The sequence below is a fragment of the Centropristis striata genome, chromosome 17 (assembly GCF_030273125.1).
Source record: "Centropristis striata isolate RG_2023a ecotype Rhode Island chromosome 17, C.striata_1.0, whole genome shotgun sequence".
NCBI lineage: Eukaryota > Metazoa > Chordata > Actinopteri > Perciformes > Serranidae > Centropristis > Centropristis striata.
Genome location: NC_081533.1, coordinates 4,078,862 through 4,100,140, shown reverse-complemented (window position 1 = coordinate 4,100,140; position 21,279 = coordinate 4,078,862). Strand labels below are relative to the sequence as shown.

Below are 21,279 nucleotides of genomic sequence, written 5' to 3'. Positions count from 1 at the left end.
ATAATAAAACATCATAGAAGATGATAATATTTGACATTAGAAAAACCTATAAAATACTCAATTATAACGTTTCATAAACTGTTTTATTAAAGTTTGTTTACTGCTTGTAAATGCTAAATAAGGTGACTTAAAGTAAAGTCTCTCTTTTCTGGTTATTTTGTATCTTTCTTGGTCATTTTGTGTCTTTTTTTGGTCGTTTTGTTTCTTCTTCTGTGTTTTTTTTGGTCGTTTTGTCTTCTTATTTTATGTGTTTTTTTAAAAAAACATTTTGTGTCTTTTTTTTTTGTAATTTTGTGTCTTTTTTTTAAAGTCATTTTTGGTCATTTTGGTTTTTTTTGGGTAATTTTGTGTTTTTTTGTAATTTTGTGTCTTTTTTTAGTCATTTTTTCATTATTTTGGATCATATTTTTGTCATTTTGTGTCTTTTTTAGTCATTTTGTGTCTTTTTTTTGGGTCATTTTGTCTTTTTTAGTCCTTTAGTCCAACATAAAATGTGATTTTGAATCTTTTTTTTACTTTCAAAACACCATCATTCTCAATAAAGAATTTTAAATGTGAACAAAGGTGTCAAATCTACCATATAAGAGGGTTCCATCCAGTTCTATCATTTGATACTAAATCTATTTGAGCTTGTCTCCAGTTTTACTTGGTATATCATCATCAAACTGAAACTGGCCTCATGGAGTTTACAGCCAGAACTTTAGAGGTAAATTTACAGTAGGGCTCCACGCTGCTTTGTTTTCTAGTCTGATGGAGTCAACAAGTCTGGATTATTTGTGATTCATGTCTGTCAGTGTGTTTTAACTCCACTAGAGGGCGCTATGCTCTCTAGTTTATTCATCCATCAATCAGGTCATTTGACAGCACACACTCATATTTTGTTTGCATCAGTACGCTGACGTAATTATTGCGTCATTATTATTGCAACCTGCAGATCAATAATGAAGCATCAGCTGATCCTCTTTCCCCCAGTTTTTGTTTTTTAATTGAATTCATAATTTGTGGTGAAATAAGTAATTACTTGAGTAAAAGTAATAGTAAAAGTTGAACTTTTTGAAGGATTTAGATCTTGTTATAATTATTCTTATTATAAATAAGAAAAAACAATACAGTACATTTCTGGAAAATAACATTTTTAACAGTGTGCATGAGCTGTGAGAGAGTTTGAAACAGCCATGATTTGACTTATTTAAAACTTTTTAAAATTTACTGTTAAAAAACAGTAAACAAATATTTGGATTCTTCGTTCACTGTGGAGGTATATGAGAAAAAACACAAGGATTCAAAGACCATTAATAACCCTGTAAAAACTTCAATTTATGCTGAATATTTGTTAAAAAAATCAATTTACTTTTCATGACATTTTCCCTTCATGTAGATCTAAAAACACTGACAAATATCTAAAAAAAATTAAAAAAAATAAAAAATAATAATAATAATAATAATAATAATAATGATAATGGCTCAGTATCTCAAAAATAATGAGAAGTATCTAAAAATAAAGAGAAATATCCAATAATAATAATAATAATAATAATGGCTTAGTATTATTTTGAGAGTAATATCTCAAAGTAATGGGAAATTTCTCAAAAACGATGAAAATATATCTAAAAAGCATCAGAAATTTCTCAAAAAATAATAAGAAATATTACAAAAATAATAGCTCAGTGTCTTAAATAATGACAAATATCTCAAATAGAATGGCTTTATGTCTTAAAATAATGAGAAATATCTAAAAAAAAAATAAAATAAAATAAAAATAAATATAGAGAAATATCTCAAAATAATGAGAAATATCTAAAAAAAATATGGCAAAAGAGCGTTTCTTTGGATGGAAGAACTTTTTATTTTTTAAGGTAAAATATGGAATAAATCTTAAACGTGAAATCAAATATCTTACGTCTATCTTAAACAGTGCCAATATCTGTCTATTTATCACGGTAAAGTTCTGGCAACCACAGCTGCTGGTTTTTTACTGTAAAAACAACAGGTTTTTTTTATTTTATCTTTTTTTTTTTTTTTTTTTTACAGAGTAACAGCCGTTTGATTTGTTGGATAGTTAAATTAAAAGCCCTATAAGTGTAATAAGTCACTCAGGAGCACAGTGCGGAGCCATTAAGCCCCCTCCTCCTCCTCCTCCTCCTCCTCCTCCTCCTCCTCCTCCTCCTCCTCCTCTGCTCCCTGTGACTCGTTTCCTTGGTAGTAAACGTAGAAACCAGAAGTAGATAAAAGCCAGAAGCGCTTCAGCTGAGGAGCGCAGAGGATCCAGATCAGCGCCAGAGGAAACAGCTGGAGGCGCGCAGGAGGAAGACGCACGGAGAGCCCCGTTATTATTATTAATAATATTATTATTATTATTATTATTATTATTATTATTAATAGTATTATTACTATCAGGAAGCCAGAGGAGCACTATGAGAGGGCGAGCTGGTGAATAACTCAGACTGTAGAGTTTCTCCTGGCTGGTTTGGAGGAGGAGGCGCAGCTGGAGGAGGTGAGTCTGGTTCTATCTGCTCTCTGATCATTCATGCGCGCTGATACAGGTTTACAACTCAGCATTTTATCATTTATTAACCTGGAATGTCACAACATGTTCCTTGTTGTCTGTATGTACAAACAGGGCTGGAAATAATCTGTTAGATTACAATTATTAGAGCCAAAAGAGACTTAAAGGACAAAACTAAAGGTGCTTTTTATGCAGAAAGGCCCATTTCAGAATAATATAAGCTTTTAATATATTATATGTTAGATCATAATTGATGCATGAATGTTTAAATATCACTAAAAGTATTGTTATAAGCTGCTGATTTACTGTACTTGCAACAACATGATTTATTATCTGATTTATGTTTGTATTAATATTGTGAGAGTAATGTTATCAAATGAATGTGATGCAGTAGAAAGTACAGTGTTGGCCTCCAAACTGTGGAAGAGTAAATGTTCTTAGTTTTTAATGATAGTATTTAATGATCATTAAAAAATGGAGTAAAAGAAAAAACAAGATGAAACTTTGCCTTGAGAATTTCTCAAAAAAAAAAAAAGATGGCTTAGTTTCTCAAAATAATGAAAAATACCTAAAAAAATAATGAGAAATATCTTAAAAAATAATGGCTTAGTATCTCAAAAACAATATGAGAAGTATCTGAAAAATAATGAAAAAATATCTAAAAAATAATGAGAAATATCTAAAAAAAAAAAAAGAATGGCTTAGTATGTCAAAAATAACGAAAAAATATCTAAAATAAATAAATAATGAGAACTATCTGAAAATAGTGAGACATTTCTCCAAAATAAAGAGAAATATTTTAGAAATAATGATAAATATCTCCAATTTTTTTTTTAATTGTCCAAAATCACTTAAAAATAATTAGAAATACCTTAAAATAATGGATTAGTGTCTTAAAATAATGAGAAACAGTTAAAAAATAATGATGAACATTTTCAAAATAAAGACATTGCACCTATAAATAATGAGAAAACTTCTTTAAAGATTCTAATTATTTTACCAACTTTGAGAAAGATTCTCATTATTTTGAGAAAACTTTTCATCATTGTGACTTACTGGATCTTTTTTTTTTTTTTTTTTTTTACAACGTTTTAGTTTTTTAAGGCTAGTGTTACAAGTTAGAATATATATCTATACAATATCTTAAAAATAAAGAGAAATATTAAAAAAATAATAGCTCAGTATCTTAAAATAATGAGAAATATCTAAAAAAAATACATAAAGAGAAACTTCTCAAAAATAATAAGAAATATTTAAAAAATAATAGCTCAGTATCTTAAATGAGAAATATCTAAAAAAAAAGAAATAATGAGAAAATATCTCAATATAATGACAAACTTCTCAAAAATAATAAAAAATATCTAAAAAATAATGAGAAATTTCTCAAAAATAATGAGAAATATCTAATAATAATAATAATGAGAAATATCTAAAAAAAATAAAAATAAGAAATATCTAAAAAAAATGAGAAATATCTAATAATAATAATAATAATGAGAAATATCTAAAAAAAAAAAGATGATGAGAAATATCTAAAAAAAATTTAAAAAATAATGAGAAATACCTAAAAAAAAGAAATAAAGTTAAATATCTAAATAATAATAATAATAATAATGATGAGAAATATATAAAAAAAAAGAAATAAAGAGAAATATCTCAATATAATGACAAACTTCTCAAAAATAATAAGAAATACCTAAAGAAGAATGAGAAATATAAAAAAAAATGATGAGAAATATCTAAAACATTTTTTAAAAATAATGAGAAATACCTAAAAAAAATAAATAAAGAGAAATATCTAAATAATAATAATAATAATAATGAGAAATATCTTTAAAAAAATAATCAGAAATTTCTCAAAAGATAATTAGTAAGTGTCTAAAAAATAATGGCTGGTGGTATTATGTCTCCTTTTTTTGCATGTTTGTCCCACATGAATAAAATAATCCACATTAAATAAACCAGGTGATTCCTCAGTGTCATCACTCAGATGCAGTCAAACACCCCGTCACAATAAAAGCTCAGTCTCAGTCCTGAATCTGCAGCTGACACATTTCTCTGGTCACACTTGAGCAGAAAGTGTTTTCCTGCTCCAGGATGTAACCTTGAGTCTCTGATGAAGAAACGACTTATCAGCAGCTTTCGGACCTTGCTCTGTGCGTCTGTCAGGGCCTCTCCCCTCGTGTCTGTGGCGGCGTCTGATCACATGCAGCGTGTCTCAATCGTCTCTCGTCTCCTTTACAGTCGCTGCTGCTCTGTGGACTCACGTGCTGCTGAAGGTATCTCACTCTTCATTCACAAACTCTCACATTTATCTTGAATCCTTCCTGTAGATCCATCCACTCACTCATTATTGTTCAGCTTCGTCTTGTTCTTTATCTCGGGATCAATTTCCCATTTAAACGGCTCATTGATCTTTCAGTCTTACAGTCACTGATCAATCTCCATGTGCTTCTTCTCATCAAGACTTGAGCACATTTTGGATGATTTGTAGGTGAAAAGTCAGCTGCTGTCAACCTGACAGAAGTGAAACTTGGAAAACTTACAAAGAAAACTTAGGGTTTTGTCTAAATGTTCACTTTTTCAGCCAAATATAAGAATTACAGCTGCAAAAATTCGATTAGCAGAAAAATAATTGTCAGTTTTTTTGATAATCTAAAAAAAATCATGTTTTTTTGATAATCTAAAGTAATATTTCATGCAAAAATGTTTTTAAAAAATGCTCCTTTCCACCTCTCAAATGAGAAGATTTCCTGATTTTCTCTGTTTTATATCATATTAATCTGAACATTTTTCACTATTTTATCAACCAAACGATTAATGAAGAAAATAATAGGCAGAATATGGATAATATTTATATGATATGTCTTTGTGTATAACTCAAAATATGGCTTAATATCTCAGATTCAAATGGCTTAGTATGTCAAGATAACGAGAAATATCTAAAAAAAAATGGTTTAAAGTAATTTTTCATGCAAAAATGGCAGAAATGGCCTCTCAAATGTAAAGATTTCCTACTTTTCTCTGTTTTATATCATATTAAACTGAACATTTTTCACTATTTAATAGACCAAACAATTAATAAAGGAAGTAATCAGCAGAATATGGAATTACGAACCTAATTTCATTCTTAAATTACCAAAAACGATGTAATTTTGTAATGAAAATGCACTTTAATTTAACAAATACATCATTTGTCTTGATAATATTCATGTTTAACCCAAAAATATGGCTTAATATCTCAGAATAATGGCTTAATTTCTCAATAAAATTAGAAAATATCTGAAAATAATGGCTATTTTAAATAATCTAAAGTAATCTTTCGTGCAAAAATGGCAGAAAATGTTGTTTTCCGCCTCTTAAAATGTGGAGATATTCTGCTTTTCTCTGTTTTATATCATATTAAACTGAACATTTTCCACTATCTTATGACATTTTATAGATCAAACGATTTAATCAACAAAATAATCGGCACATAATTATTAGTTGCATTCCAAATATGGAAGCTTGGACGTGTTTTCAGCCTTAAATCACCCAAAAATATGGGACTTTTGTATTGAATATACACTTTAAATTTAACAAATGCATCATTTGTCTTGATAATCTTCATGTACAACTCAAAATATGGCTTAATATCTCAAAATAATGAGAAATTGTTAAAAAATAATGTTAGTATCTCAATATAATGAGAAATCGTTGAAAAAAATCATGTTTTTTTATAATCTAAAGTAATTTTTCATGCACAAATGGCAGAAAAAGGTCTTTTCTGCCTCTCAAATGAGAAGATTTCCTTCTATTCTCTGTTTTATATCATATTAAACTGAACATTTTTCACTATTTTATCGACCAAACGATTAATCAAGAAAATAATCAGCAGAATATGGAAGCACAAACATGTTTTTAGTCTTAAATTACTATTATTATTATTGGTATTGAAAATATACTTAAATTTAACAAATGCATCATTTGTCTTGATAATATTCATGTTTGACTCAAAATATGGCTTAATATCTCAGAATAATGGGCTTAGTATGTCAAGATAATAAGAAATATCTCAAAATAATGGCTATTTTAAATAAAGATTTCTTGTTTTATATCATATTAACCTGGACATTTTTCACATTCCAAATATTCCAAATGTGTGTGTGTGTGTGTGTGTGTGTTCGTATGTGCGTGTGTGTGTGTGCATGTGTGTGTGTGTATGTGTGTGTGCATGTGCATATGTGCATGTGTGTGTGTGTGTGCACATGTGTGCGTATGTGCATGTGTGTGTGTGTGTGTGCGTGTGTGTGTGTGTACGTGCACGTGTGTGCGTGTGCATGTGTATGTGTGTGTGTGTGTGCGTGTGCACGTGTGTGCACATGTGTGCGTATGTGCATGTGTGTGTGTGTGTGTACGTGCACGTGTGTGTGTGTGTGTGTGTGTGTGTGTGTGTGTGCGTATGTGTGTGTGTGTGTGTGTGTGTTCCTGCTGTTTGCTCCGTTCTCTCTGTAAACACTCTGAAACGTTAAAAGGCCGTTTAGTGATTATTTACTGTTCAGCTTTAATGGATCTGAATCCACTAAACCACCTCAGACCCTCATCAGCCTCCCGACTCTGGAATTATGGGACCTTTTTATTTTTTTGTACCCACATTAGACATTAGCAGCCTCGGCATGTTTCTGGATTGAAACAACACAAGTATTTGTGATTTAGTTTCTCAAATTAAAGAGAAATGTTCTCAAAAATTATTACTTTGTTTCTCAAAATGAGAAATTTCTCCAAATGAATGCCTTAGGATGTAAAATTATTAATAAATCGCAAGTTATTATCTCAAAATAACAGCTTAGCATCTCAATATGAGAATCTTCTCAAAATAATGACTCTTTAACTCAAATCATTGCTTAATAAAATTTCTTCAAAATAATTAGACATTTCTCAAAAATAATGTCTTGTGTCTGAAAAAATTGAGAAATATCTAAAAATTTAAGAGAAATATCTAAAAATAATGACAAATACTTCAAAATAATAGCTCAGTATCTCAAAATAATAAGAGATATCTCAAAATAATGAGAATTGAAAATAAATAAACAATGGCCTTGTGTCTGAAAATGATGGAAAAAAAATAAAATAAAGAGAAATATCTCAAAAATAATTTAAAATATTTAAAAATAATAGCTCACTATCTTAAAATGAGAAATATCTCAAAAACAATGAGAAAATTCTCAAAATGAATGAGAAATATCTTAAAATAATGACAAATATCTAAAAAATAATGAGAAATATTTAAAAAATAATTGCTCAGTATCTTAAAATGAGAAATATCTCAAAATGAGAAATGTATCAAAAATAATGAGAAAATTCTCAAAATAATGAGAAATTTCTCAAAAATAAAGAGAAATATCTAAAAAATAATTAGAAAATGTTCTCAAAAATAATTGCTTTGTGCCTTAAAATAATGATAAATATTTAAAAATAATGATAAATATTTAAAAATAAAAGCTCAGTATTACAAAATAATAAGACATTTCTCAAAATAATGAGATTCTTTTTTAATTAATTAATCTTTTTTTAATTCTTTAAAAAAGCTTTGTGTCTTAAAATAATAAGAAATATCTGAAAAATAATAAGAAATATCTGAAAAATGATGAAATTTCTCAAAAATTAATGAAAAATACTTAAAACATAACATAATCAAAATAGCTCAGTATCATAAAATAAAATATCTCAAAAATAATCATAAATTTCACAGAAATAATGTCTTTGTGCCTTAAAATAATGATAAATATCTAAAAATAATGAGAAATATTTCAAAATAAAAGCTCAGTATCTCAAAATAATGACAAATATCTCACAAATATTGTCTTGATATCTCAATATAAAGAGAAATATTTTCAGAAAAACAACTGAGTGTCTGTATAAATGATGTTTGGTGGTTTATGTCTTATTTATTTGTTTGTCCTCTCAGCATGTAAACATGTTGTTCTGAACCAGCAGCTTCACTCATACGACTCGTTTCCTCCCCAGATGGACGGAGATCTTCTCAGATAACTGGAGGAAAATAAAGTCTTCGTCTCATCATCATCATCATCATCAAAAAACAGAACAGAAAACTCTCCATATTTGACTGAAACGTGTCCAGGAAACAGTTTATAAATCAACCACAGAAGCAGGAAGAATGGCGTCCCACAGGGCCGACAACGGGGGCCCCCAGCTGGTGAAGGAGGAGTCGTCTGGGGAGTCGATGAAGCTGAAGAAGGAGATCTCGCTCCTCAACGGGGTCTGCCTCATCGTGGGGAACATGATCGGCTCGGGGATCTTCGTCTCCCCTAAAGGCGTCCTGCTCCACAGCGCCTCCTACGGCCTGTCCCTGGTGGTGTGGACCGTCGGGGGCCTCTTCTCCGTCTTCGGGGCCCTGTGCTACGCCGAGCTGGGCACCACCATCACCAAGTCGGGGGCGTCCTACGCCTACATCCTGGAGGCCTTCGGCGGCTTCCTGGCCTTCATCCGGCTGTGGACGTCGCTGCTGATCATCGAGCCGACCAGCCAGGCCGTCATCGCCATCACCTTCTCCAACTACATGGTGCAGCCCATCTTCCCAACATGCATCGCTCCCTACCTCGCCAACCGCCTGCTGGCCGCCGCGTGCATATGTGAGTACACGGCAAAAAGGGTGTGTGTGTGTGTGTGTTAATGTGTGTGTGCGTTTGTGAGATGTTAAGAAATTAAAAGAAGAAAACAGAAATGTCAGGGTACGAGTCACAAAAAGTAGAGATGCTCTGTATCTCAAAATATGGCTTAATATCTCAGAATAATTAGAAATATCTCAGAATAATGAGAAATATCTAAAAATAATTAGAAATATTTCAAAATAATTAAAAATATTCTCAAAATAATGATAAATATCTCAAAATAATGATAAATATTTCAAAATAATTAAAAATATTCTCAAAATAATGATAAATATCCCAAAATAATTATTTTGTTTCTCAAGATGAGAGATTACTTATACTATGGCTTAAAATATCAGAATAATGGCTCAGTATCCTAAAATAATGAGAAATATTTCATAATAATGAGAAATATAAATTTTTTATAATAAAAAAAATAATGCTTTGTGTCTCCAAATAGTGAGAAATATCTATTAAAAATTAGAAATATGTAAAAAAAAAAAAAAAAAAAAAAAGGAGAGAGAAATATATCTCAAAATAACTAGAAATATCTTAAAAATAATTCGAAAACTAAAAATAATTTGAAATATCTTAGAATAATGAGAAATATTTCAAAAATAATATGAATTGAATAAAATATCCTTATTAATATTATTTCAAAATACAGGTATTTACCTTATATTATCTTTATTTTTATTTAAATTATCTGTAAAATAACTTTGGGTTGTTTACTGTTATTTGACGTTAAGATTTTTTTAGTATTTTTTTTTTTTTTTTTACAACTTTTGTTTTTTACAGTGTAGTACGGATGAACTTTGTTAAACCAGGTCTTCTTAAAAACATCATGATCAATCTGTGAAACTAATATCTTAATAATGCTGCTTCTTCTTATTTAGTGACTCGTTAGACGTCATTTAGACGAGAGTTAAAGCTGAAGGAGCCAATCAGATTAGTTAAAGCTAGATAGTAATATTAATTACACATCTCCTAATAAAGAGACAAAGATTAGTCTTTGACAGCCACAGTCGGTTTTCAGTCTGAAGAAGAAAGAAAGCATGTGATGTTTAAAGAGAAGAGAAGTGAAAACCGGTGACACACTGAAACTCTCTGACATCAGACCAAAGAGGAACTGACCGACGGTCCAGAACTTAGACACATTGATGGAAAAAGACGTTTTACTCAATCACAGAAATCAGGGCGCGACGTCTCGCACGTGAGAGTCACAACTTGAGTCTGAGCAAGAAACTGCTCCAAAAAATGACTCAGAATATGGCTCAATAACTCAGAATAAGGGCTTTATATATCAGAATAATGAGAAATATCTCAGAATAATGGCTTAGTATCTTAAAATATTGACTTTATATCTTTTTTCTTTATATCTTTTTTCTTAAAATGAGAAATTACTCAAAATATGGCTTAAAATCTCAGAATAATGGCTCAGTATCTTAAAAGTATGTGAAATATTTCATTATAATGGGAAATTTCTCAAACAATAATGAGAAATATCAATAAAATCATTAGAATTTTTTCAAAAATAATGGCTCTGTGTCTTAAAATAATTAGAAATATCTAAAACAAAAATAATGGGAAATATCTACAAAATAATGAGAAATCTAAAAAATAATGAGAAATATTTCAAAGAGATATGAAATATCTAAAAATAATTAGAAATTCTCAAAATAATTTTCTCATATAAATTTCTCAAAAATAATGGCTTTGTGTCTTAAAATAGTCCGAAATATCGAGGAAAAAAGAGAGAGAGAAATATTTAAAAATAATGAGAAATATTTAAAAATAATGAGAAATATTTAAAAATAATTAGAAATCTCTCAAAATAATTTTGTAAACTTATTTTCTCAAAAATAATGGTTTTGTGTCCTAAAATAACCAGAAATATCTAAAAAAAATAATGATAAATATTTTAAAATAATGATAAATATCTCAAAATAATGAGAAATATTTAAAAAATAATTAGAAATATCTAAAAAATAATGATAAATATAAAAAAGAAATATCTAAAAAAAAATTAGAAATTCTCAAACTAATTTTTTCAAATTAATTTCTAATAAAATAATGGCTTTGTGTCTTAAAATAATCACAAATATCTAAAAAAAATTAATGAAAAATATCTAAAAAATTGAAGAGAAAAGACAACATCAATTGAAAGAGGGAGAATAGAAAAAGACGTTTGACTCAATCCCAGATTTACTCTGAGACAGGAACTGTGTGGGGGGTTTAGTTGGGGGCCGTGGCCCCTGATCTCCTGGGCTACTAGAAAACACTGTCACAGGGAAAGAGCAACGCTGACAAACTGAATTAATCAAAGTAACAAGAAATCCACAAAACGTCTCACCGAGGCAACGGAGGAAATACCAAACGCTACGGCAACCAAACAGAGACACACACAGCTTCAACTGACACACGAGATCTGATAAAAAACACACAAATATTACTCATTCACACACACACACACACACACACACTGGTGCCACGCAGCGATAAGCAGCGCTCTGAGGAGGAGGAGGAGGAGGAGGAGGAGGCTGATAGCTGCGAGCTAAAGTCCTCGCTGCAGTGAGACTCTGACCTGAGAGGCCACTGACAGCTCAGCAGGCAGACACACTCACTTCCTGTCTGAGGACTTTTACTCTCTGGGAACTTTAGCTAACTTTAGCTAGCTGGAGCTAACTGGAGCTAGCTGGAGCTAACTTTAGCTAGCTGGAGCTAACTGGAGCTAACTTTAGCTAGCTGGAGCTAACTGGAGCTAACTTTAGCTAACTGGAGCTAGCTGGAGCTAACTTTAGCTAGCTGGAGCTAACTGGAGCTAACTTTAGCTAGCTGGAGCTAACTGGAGCTAACTTTAGCTAACTGGAGCTAGCTGGAGCTAACTTTAGCTAGCTGGAGCTAACTGGAGCTAATTTTAGCTACCTGGAGCTAACTTTAGCTAACTGGAGCTAACTTTAGCTAACTGGAGCTCTGAAGGCTCATTTTACCCTGTTTTTAGTGAGATATTTCTAATATCATTATTATCCAAGTTTGGGATCAATAAAGTATAAATATCTTTATATTTATAGATTTTTTTAAAATTATTTTTTACCATTACAATTTTTATTACAACAAATGCCTTTACATTATCAGCAATAACAACACATTTACATAATACAATAAACTAGTAAAAATTTAAAAATTAAATAAAAAACAGCACTTTCTACCTCTAAATACACTGTTAAAAAAAGCATGCTAATATCATGTGTGTCCAGACGTGTGCATCACTTTTAAGTGTCCTCTGGAAACACTTCTGTTGTGTTGTGGTCTATTTGCAGTTCGTTTTCTTATTGTGACTTATTGTCACTTTTTATGCTGCTTTCTTGGCCAGGTCTCTCTTGGAAAAGAGATTTTTTTTTTTTTATCTCAACGAGACTTTTTACCTGGTTAAATAAAGGAGATGTATATATATTAGGGCCGGGACTTGATTAAAAAAAAGAATCGAATTAATTAGAGGCTTTGTAATTAATTAATTAATCGAAATTAATCCCATATAAATATTTGACCTGAGAACAGTGAGAAGTAATTTTTTCCACATGGATTTTTAGTATACCGTTGAATAATGACTGAATACATAAGCTTAAGCAACAAAAATATTGTTTATTTTTGTTCAAGTCCAACAGACCAGTGTCATTTTTGCCATTAAGTGTAGCAATAGCATATTTATAAATATAGTACATTTCATAAATCCAGGTAGCCTATAGGTAGGTAGACCTGTAAACTAGAATACTTTGGTTTTTGAAGTAAAACACAATCCTTTCAAGTACATTCAGAACATCCGTTGGTTTTTAGTAACTAAATGTCCCATCATCCACGGGGCCAACCAAAGGTCTCATCAGCTTCTTCCTTCATGTTCACTGTGGTTTGTTGTTGTCTCAACTCATCAACACTAGTTGGTGCTCCAGTATAATCGGTCCGCCTGAAACTCATCCAGTGAGAAACGTTCCGCGGTGCAAAAATAAGTGCGATTAAAATGCGTCAATTTTTAAATTTTTTTTAATTTTTGTGTTAAGTCCCGGCCCTAATATATATATATATATATATATATATATATATATATATATATATATATATATATATATACATATATTTTAGGAGACATTATATTATAAGAAACATTTAAAACATCTCAGATTGTGTCTCCTGGGACCTCCTCATTCAGTCTCTCAAAAATAAGAGAAATGCTTTTAAAGCAGCTTCCATCCATCATCCTGGAGCTTCCCACCTGCACGAGAGTTCCCAGTAACTGAGCAACTGAATGAGTTTTTAAAACATCTGGAGCATATTTGACCTCCACTACCAGTCAGCCGGCCTCCTCCACCCGATCTCACACCTCCCACCCGTCTCCCCTTCCCCTGTCAACACACCACGCCTCTCCTTCTGTGTGGCAGAGACTCAGGCCTCCCTGTCTCTGTTGTGTTTGCCCGGGCCTCCTGTGGAGAGACGGCTTGTTATGATCCTCCACCTGTCAGAGTGATGGAAGATGATAGTGTTGTGATCCATCAGAACGGAGGAGGAGGAGGAGGAGGAGGAGGAGGAGGAGGAGGAGGAGGAGGTGAAATTACTTATAAAAGACACAAAATTACCAAAAAAAGAAACAAAATTACAAAAAAGACACAAAATGACTGAAAAATACACAGAATGACCCAAAAAAGACATACAATTATTTTTAAAAAGACAAAAAATGACCCAAAAAAGACATACAATTATTTTTAAAAAGACAAAAAATGACCAAAAAAGACACAAAATGACTGAAAAATACACAGAATGACCAAAAAAGACACAAAATTATTTTTAAAAAAGACACAAAATGACAGAAAAAAACTAAATTACTTAAAAAAGAAACAAAATAACCAAAAAAAGACACAAAATTATTTAAAAAAGACACAAAATTACAAAAAAAGACACAAAATGACTGAAAAAGACACAGAATGACCAGAGGAGGAGGAGGAGGAGGAGGAGGTGATGTAATCTGTTTGGGTCTCCTCTCTAAACGTCTGGATGCTGTGGAGGTCAGCAGCAGCGATAAGTGAGCGGAGCTTTGTGAACTTGTAGATAAAATATCCGTCCAGTCAGCTGTTTGCAGGTGAGTTTGTTTAATCAGTGCTGAGCAGACGAGTGAGTCAGGAGGAGATTTACTCAACCAGAGGGGAGGAGGGAGTCTCACAGTCAGCAGCTACATGGAGTCAAAGTATTAACAGTAAAGTATTAATATATTAGCATGTGACGTTATTAAACTGTTACTAAGGCATCAGTGTTAGAGCAGCTGCTGGAAGGGAAACCTCTGAACCCAAAACAAGACGTTTCAGGGCATTTTTTGCTCTTTATTTTATTTATTTTTACATTGAAATATATAAAATACATATACATAATAAAAGTCCTGCAGCTCTATGGAATCAGCACAATCATTGCTAGAAATGGGACTCAAAAAATGTATTTTTTTGCAGAATAACACAGTTATAATGGCATAAATCATAAAAAAGAGCGGGGAAAAAACAAGTTGAATTTCTCTAATAATTTAAAAAAAAATTGAATTTATATATAAAACACTCGTCCAAGTGCCATAAATATTGGTAAAACAAGATTGTGTCTCCACATGTTATACATATTGAACTATTTGAATTTTTAACAACCTCTCCTGTCCTCTCCTCTCAGCTCTGTGTAAACAGAGCAGAATTTCATGTTTTTAACAGGATCTTAACGCTGTGATTTTGACAGAAATATCACAATTTTCGGCTACTATTTAGCTTTAGTAATCTCTAAAAATCTAATTTTGTTGATAAAGACTGTTTTTACAGTTATTTTCTATGATAAACTGTGTATTTTAGGCAATTGCTTAAAGAAAACACACATTTCATGATGGGATTCAGAGGGCTAAACTGCTCTATTTACAGTTTTATTTGTATACACAGGGACACCAGATACATATTGAGGGTAATGAGCTGAATAATGGGAGAGGAAAGAGTTAAAAAAAAACAGTTTTCTTTGGTGAGATGTTGAATCATTCGAGGATATATTGTTATTTTGATCAATTTAGAGGTAAAAATCCCAGTTTGCTGGAGTAAACATTGTGTAACATGTTAATCTAAAAAGTAACTAGCAAATAAATGTAGTAAAATATAAAGTAGCAGAAAATGAAAAAAAAACACCCCCCACTAAAGTAAGATGTCAGTACATATACTAAGAAATGCTTTTATCTCAAGGTTTTTCATTCATATCTTTTCACAAAAGGAATATCCTGTGCCCGTGTTTATAAACCTGAAGGACAGACCGAGATAAGACACAGAAAGAATAACTAGAATCAAGCAAAAACATGCTCGAAACATGTAAAATTATCTGCAGTGCCGTAAGTAAATGTTTCTTTGTAAGAATTCTTTGAATAATTAAAATATCTAGGCACTGGAAAACCAAATATATGTTGAAGTTCGTCCAGATATACTGATTTTTGAGCAATTGTGGCTTGAAAAGTAGCAGTAACATTAAAATAAGACAGTAATACTTGAAACTAGCAGGTTTTTGTGATAGAAAATGCTTTTAAGAACAGGATTTAAACTAAATGCAGCTAAAAATCTCAACTGGAACCAATATTTTCGGTAAAATGTCACCATATTTAACAGTTGGACAGTTTTAAAAGCATGAAAAAGTTCACAATGTCAATCCTAAAAACAAATCTTACAAAACAAGTTCATTAAAAAATCACATAATAATAATACTAATAATTAAATAAGCACATCAAGCTAAGGTCAGTAGGTCAATTATACTCAAAACAATATAATTAAGATTCTTTTGCTAGATAGAAGAAGAAAATACTTGGTAAGCTTAGTGTTTTTTGCAGTGTGTGTGTGTGTGTGTGTGTGTGTGTGTGTGTGTGTGTGTGTGGTTGTATGTGCTGCACTCAGCTGTTTCCTGGTCTGAACAACAACAGGCCGCTCTGCTTGAGTCAGCAGCAGCGTTTCCTTAAAACACACACGGAAACATGAAACATGAAACTTGCTGCCTCACTCAGACAGCAAACGTCTCCCACTGACACAGTTCAAGCTTTATTCTCTCTGTGTGGATGATATAGTGATAAACAGGTACATCTAAAAACATTAGCATATCATGAGAAAGTTCAGTATTTTTTGTCAATCATTTCAGAAAGTGAAATTCGTATATTATATAGATTTAACTCAAATTACCTGGGGGCCGCTGGAGGCAGTATCAAAATGACACAAAAAAGACACAAAATTACAAAAAAAAAAGACACAAAATTACAAAAAAAGACACAAAAATTAACAAAAAAGACACAAAATGACAAAAAAAAGACACAAAATGACCAAAAAAAAGACACAAAATGACCAAAAAAGACACAAAATTACTGAAAAAAGATACAAAAATTAAGAAAAAAGACACAAAATGACAAAAAAAGACACAAAATGACCAAAAAAAGACACAAAATGACCAAAAAAAGACAAATTTACAAAAAAAAGACAAAAATGACAGGAAAAAACTAAATTACTTAAAAAAAGACACAAAAAATGACACAAAATGATTGAAAAAAACACTAAATTACAAAAAAAGACACTAAATTACAAAAAAATACACAGAATGACCCAAAAAGGCACAAAATTATTTTTTAAAAAGACACAAAATGACCCAAAAAGACACAAAATGACTGAAAAAACACTACTTTTACAAGGAAGAAATGACAAGTTTAAGAGAAAAAAAAATCACAAATTTAAGAGAAAAAATCCACAAATTTAAGAGAAAAAAAAATCATAAATTTACAAGAAAAAATCATAAATTTACAAGAAAAAAAATCATAAATTTACAAGAAAAAAAATAAAAAATTTAAGACAAAAAATAAAAAAATTATGATAAAATAATCTAAAAACTTCATGGGGAAAAATACAAATTAACGAGAGAATAAAAAAAACAAACTCAAACTTCTTCACAATATTCTAATTTTCTGAGTCACTGAGTTTTGTGTTTCCATTATCTCTAAGCCAGAATCATCAAAATTACAAGAAAAACAGGCTTGAAATATTTCATTTTATGTGTAATGAATCTATATAATATACGAGTTTCACTTTCTGAAATAACTGACTAAATATATAGAACTTTTTCCTGATATTCTATTTTTTTAAGCTGTATATTCATGAGCTTTGTCTCCTCCACCAGGTTTGCTGACCTTTGTGAACTGTGCCTACGTGAAGTACGGCACCAGAGTTCAGGACTTCTTCACCTACGCTAAAGTCATCGCTCTGATCGCCGTCATCATCACCGGCCTGGTGAAGATCGGAAAAGGTCCCCGTCTCCTCTCTTTCTGATTTAAACCCTCCACAATATGTTAAAACTTCAATACTAATACTAGAAACAACAAGACCTTCATACAGGACATCTGAGCCCCAACAGGCTGTTTCAGGACGCTTTTTGCTCTTTTTTACATTTTACTCACTGTGGCCTTGTATTTCACTGCAGTATATATAAAATATAAGTCCTGCTTTTATGTTTAAGTACTTAACCCTCATGCTGTTATGTTGTGGGTCAAATTCACCCATTTCAAAGTTTAAAAACCTAAAAAAAAAAAAAAACAATAGTAAAAAGTATTTTTTCGGGATGAAACTTCTTCTGCGTGAAATTCACCTGTAAATCAAAAAAACAAGAAAAACGTGAGTTGAATTTCTCTGAGAAATACATTTTTAAAATTTGGAACAATTTGGAATTTATATATAAAACACTTTTCCAAGTTCCCACATGTGTCATGAATATTAGAGAAAAAAAACAGGTCTCCACATGCTAAACATATTGAACTATTTGTATTTTTACGACCTCTCCTGTCCTCTCCCCTCAGCTCTGTGTAAACATCCTGCAGTCCTGTCTGACTCTCAGTGAATATTTGTCACGTGACAAAATCTAGTTATTCTAAACGGTTTATTTTTCGTCTACGTTTTAAATGAGACGTGCAGAATAAAGTTTTTACTTTTTTCTAATGTAAACTTTTGCAAGCTATGATATGTTCAAGGGCTGTCGGAAAGTTCCAATTCTGACGCCTGTTTTTACAGTTTCTTTCTGCGATGAATGGTGTATTGATGAGTTTAAGTTTTCCTCCAGATAATCAGCAAAGATCAGGCTACGTCACAGACACCATGACATCTGAACAATCAGTATGATGATAATATGATAATATTAACTTTATTCACCTTGACCTCCAATAGAAAAATGAAAAAATTAGAAAAAAATCCATGACTATGATTATTAAGGCCAAGTATGAATAAAAAACAAATAAATAAAATAAAATAAAATAAAATAAAATAAAATAAAATAAAATAAAATAAAATAAAATAAAATAAATCAATAAATACAGAGAAAAAAGTTGCAAATTTACTAGATTAAAGTAGCAAATCTACAAGAAAAAAAGTCGCAGATTTAAGAGATTTAAAGTGGCAAATCTGCGTGAAAGAAGTCGCAGATTTAAAAGTGAAAAAAACTTTCCTCGTAGATTTTCCACTTTAATCTCATAAACCTTTTTCTCAAAATATTCCCCCCCTCCCCCGGGTCCGTATATATATATATATATATTTTTTTTTTTTTACACATTCTGGCTGTATGTAATAACCTCCAATATTCTCTAGGGTTGAAATTTGGAATTTGCAATTATTTCAGTGAGTGCCCTATTAAGGGTTAAAATTAAACTATTGTGTTTTTTTTTGTCCAGGCCACACACAGAACTTTGAGGGCCTGTTTGAAGGCTCCTCTCAGGACCCCGGGGCCCTCGCGCTGGCTCTCTACTCGGCTCTGTTCTCCTACTCGGGATGGGACACGCTCAACTTCGTCACGGAGGAGATCAAGAACCCAGAGAGGTGAGCACAATCCAACTTAAAGTACACCTGCTTCTTTTCTTACTGCACCAACTGAGTGTTTAGAAATGATTAACCAGCACATTAAGGGAGCAAATCAATCAGTCTTTCATCTGGATCAGGGGTCTCAAACTCAGATTACCTGGGGGCCACTCCAGGCAGTATCAAAATGACCAAAAAAAGACACAGAATTACCAAAAAAGACACAAAATTATTAAAAAAAGACAGAATTACCAAAAATGACAGGAAAAAACGAAATTATTTAAAGAAGATCTAAAATGACCAAAGAAAGACACAGAATTATTCAAAAAGACAAAAAATTATTTTTTTTAAAGACACAATTTTTTTTTTTTTTTAAAGACACAAAATTACTAAAAAAGACACAAAATGACAAAAAAACCCACAAAATTGCCAAAAATACACAGAATTACCAAAAAAGACACAAAAGTGTTAAAAAAGACACAAAATGACCCAAAAAGACACAAAATTACCAAAAATGACAGAAAAAAACGAAATAATTTAAAGAAGAAATAAAATGACCAAAAAAAGACACATAATTATCAAAAAGACACACAATTATTAAAAAGACACACAATTATTTTTTAAAGAAAAAATTACCAAAAAAAGACACATTATTTAAAAAAAAGACACAAAATTACAAAAAAAAGTAAATAAAGGGACCTTCCACACACAACACGGTAAAGTGCCATTCATATAAAACTCACATTAAACTTTTCATATCAAGGTGGGGGCCACAAAATATCATCACAAGGGCCACAATTGGCCCGCGGGCCACGAGTTTGACACCCATGATTTGGATGTAATTGTCGCCACTGAAACTTGGTTGGTAATCTTGAATAATGACACAATATTGTCAGGTGTTTCAGTCAGAAGGTGTAAAACATTAACATCAAACATTAGCTGAAGAATGTTTTAATTAAACCTGTTGAGTCCTCTTCCAAAGTTAAAGTCTTAACTTCAGAGTCCTGTGAGGTAAAATTACTGGTATTGTGAATAAAGTCTGGTGGCTTCGACAGTAAATGATTATATCAGACTAGCCCAGTTTTTGGGACATTTTTTTCAATATAATAGCCAATATCGTCAAATTAAATATGAAAAAATACATTGTATAAATGTTTGTAGAAATTACAGTAAAACGCTGTCAAATTGCATCAGAAATGGACGTAAAATGAAACATTGTACATCACCGTATAGATACTTTTAATTACTGTAAATCAAAGAATAGCATAAAACTTTAAATTCTACTGCCATAAACTGTAGAAAACACAAAGTTTTGCTGTAAAAATGTAAAATGTTCATGTAAAATTAATGGAGAAATACCATGATGACACAATTATCCTAAAAGTGATGGGGATTATTCAGTTTAAATTACAGTTTTTTCTGATACTTACATTTACAGTAATTTATTTATTTATTTATTTTTTACGGTGAAGTTCTGCCGGTATTTTACCGTAAATTAATCAGATTTATTATTTTACAGTGTTTAAACTTGCAGAGCTACAAACATCATCATTTATCTTAACCCTTTATCAGGCGAAGAAGAGTGTCAGATCAACAACAAAAAAAGTCGCAGATATAAGAGATTTAAAGTGACATATCTGCGCGAAAAAAAGTCACAGATTTATGAGAAAAAGTGGGAAAAAAGCAACTTTTTCTTGCAGATTCACCACTTTAAATATGATAGATCTGCACATTTCTCGTAGATTTGCCACTTTAATCTCATAAACTTTTTTTCTAAAAATATGACCCCCCTCCCCCGGTCCGTATGGTTTTTTTTTACACATTCTGGCTGTATGTAATATCCTCCAATATTCTCTAGGGTTGAAATTTGGAATTTGCAAGTATTTCAATGAGTCCTATTAAGGGTTAAACACAACAAGATGTTTTTCTACAAAGCCAAAGGAAATGCTGGTCAGCTTGTCAGTTTTGTTGTGATTCCATCAACACTTTGACTTCCTAAAAAAAAAAAAAAAAGGTCAATCAATAAGTCAATAAGAGACAATCACCCTGAAACAGTGAATGTGAGCGTTTGAGTGTTTTGCTGTGATTCACACAGCCGAACAAATAAAGAAAGACGACGCATGTGATTGGATCACAAGCCTCTCTGAGTTCCCAGGCAGATTAAGAGACAAACACCTCCAACTTATCCCCCCCCCCCCCCCCCCCCCCCCCCCCCCCCACCCACGGGGTCCACCAGCTCCTCACCCACACAGTCCTCAAA

General features: G+C 31.4%; 2 protein-coding genes across 2 annotated transcripts in view; both read left to right on the top strand.

Moving 5' to 3' along the window:
• LOC131989470 (uncharacterized) overlaps positions 1-21,279 on the top strand; it is a 299,290-nt gene that overhangs the window by 14,086 nt on the left and 263,925 nt on the right. The gene's annotated exons all lie outside the window — the stretch shown is intronic.
• The window catches only part of slc7a7 (solute carrier family 7 member 7), a 24,986-nt gene continuing 8,071 nt past the window's right edge, over positions 4,365-21,279 (top strand). Inside the window, exons 1-4 of the mRNA XM_059354731.1 lie at positions 4,365-4,785; positions 8,513-9,138; positions 17,359-17,484; positions 18,896-19,040. Of these exons, the coding sequence (XP_059210714.1) occupies positions 8,664-9,138; positions 17,359-17,484; positions 18,896-19,040 (746 nt within the window). The 5' untranslated portion in view covers positions 4,365-4,785; positions 8,513-8,663. The remainder of the gene's footprint in view (positions 4,786-8,512; positions 9,139-17,358; positions 17,485-18,895; positions 19,041-21,279) is intronic.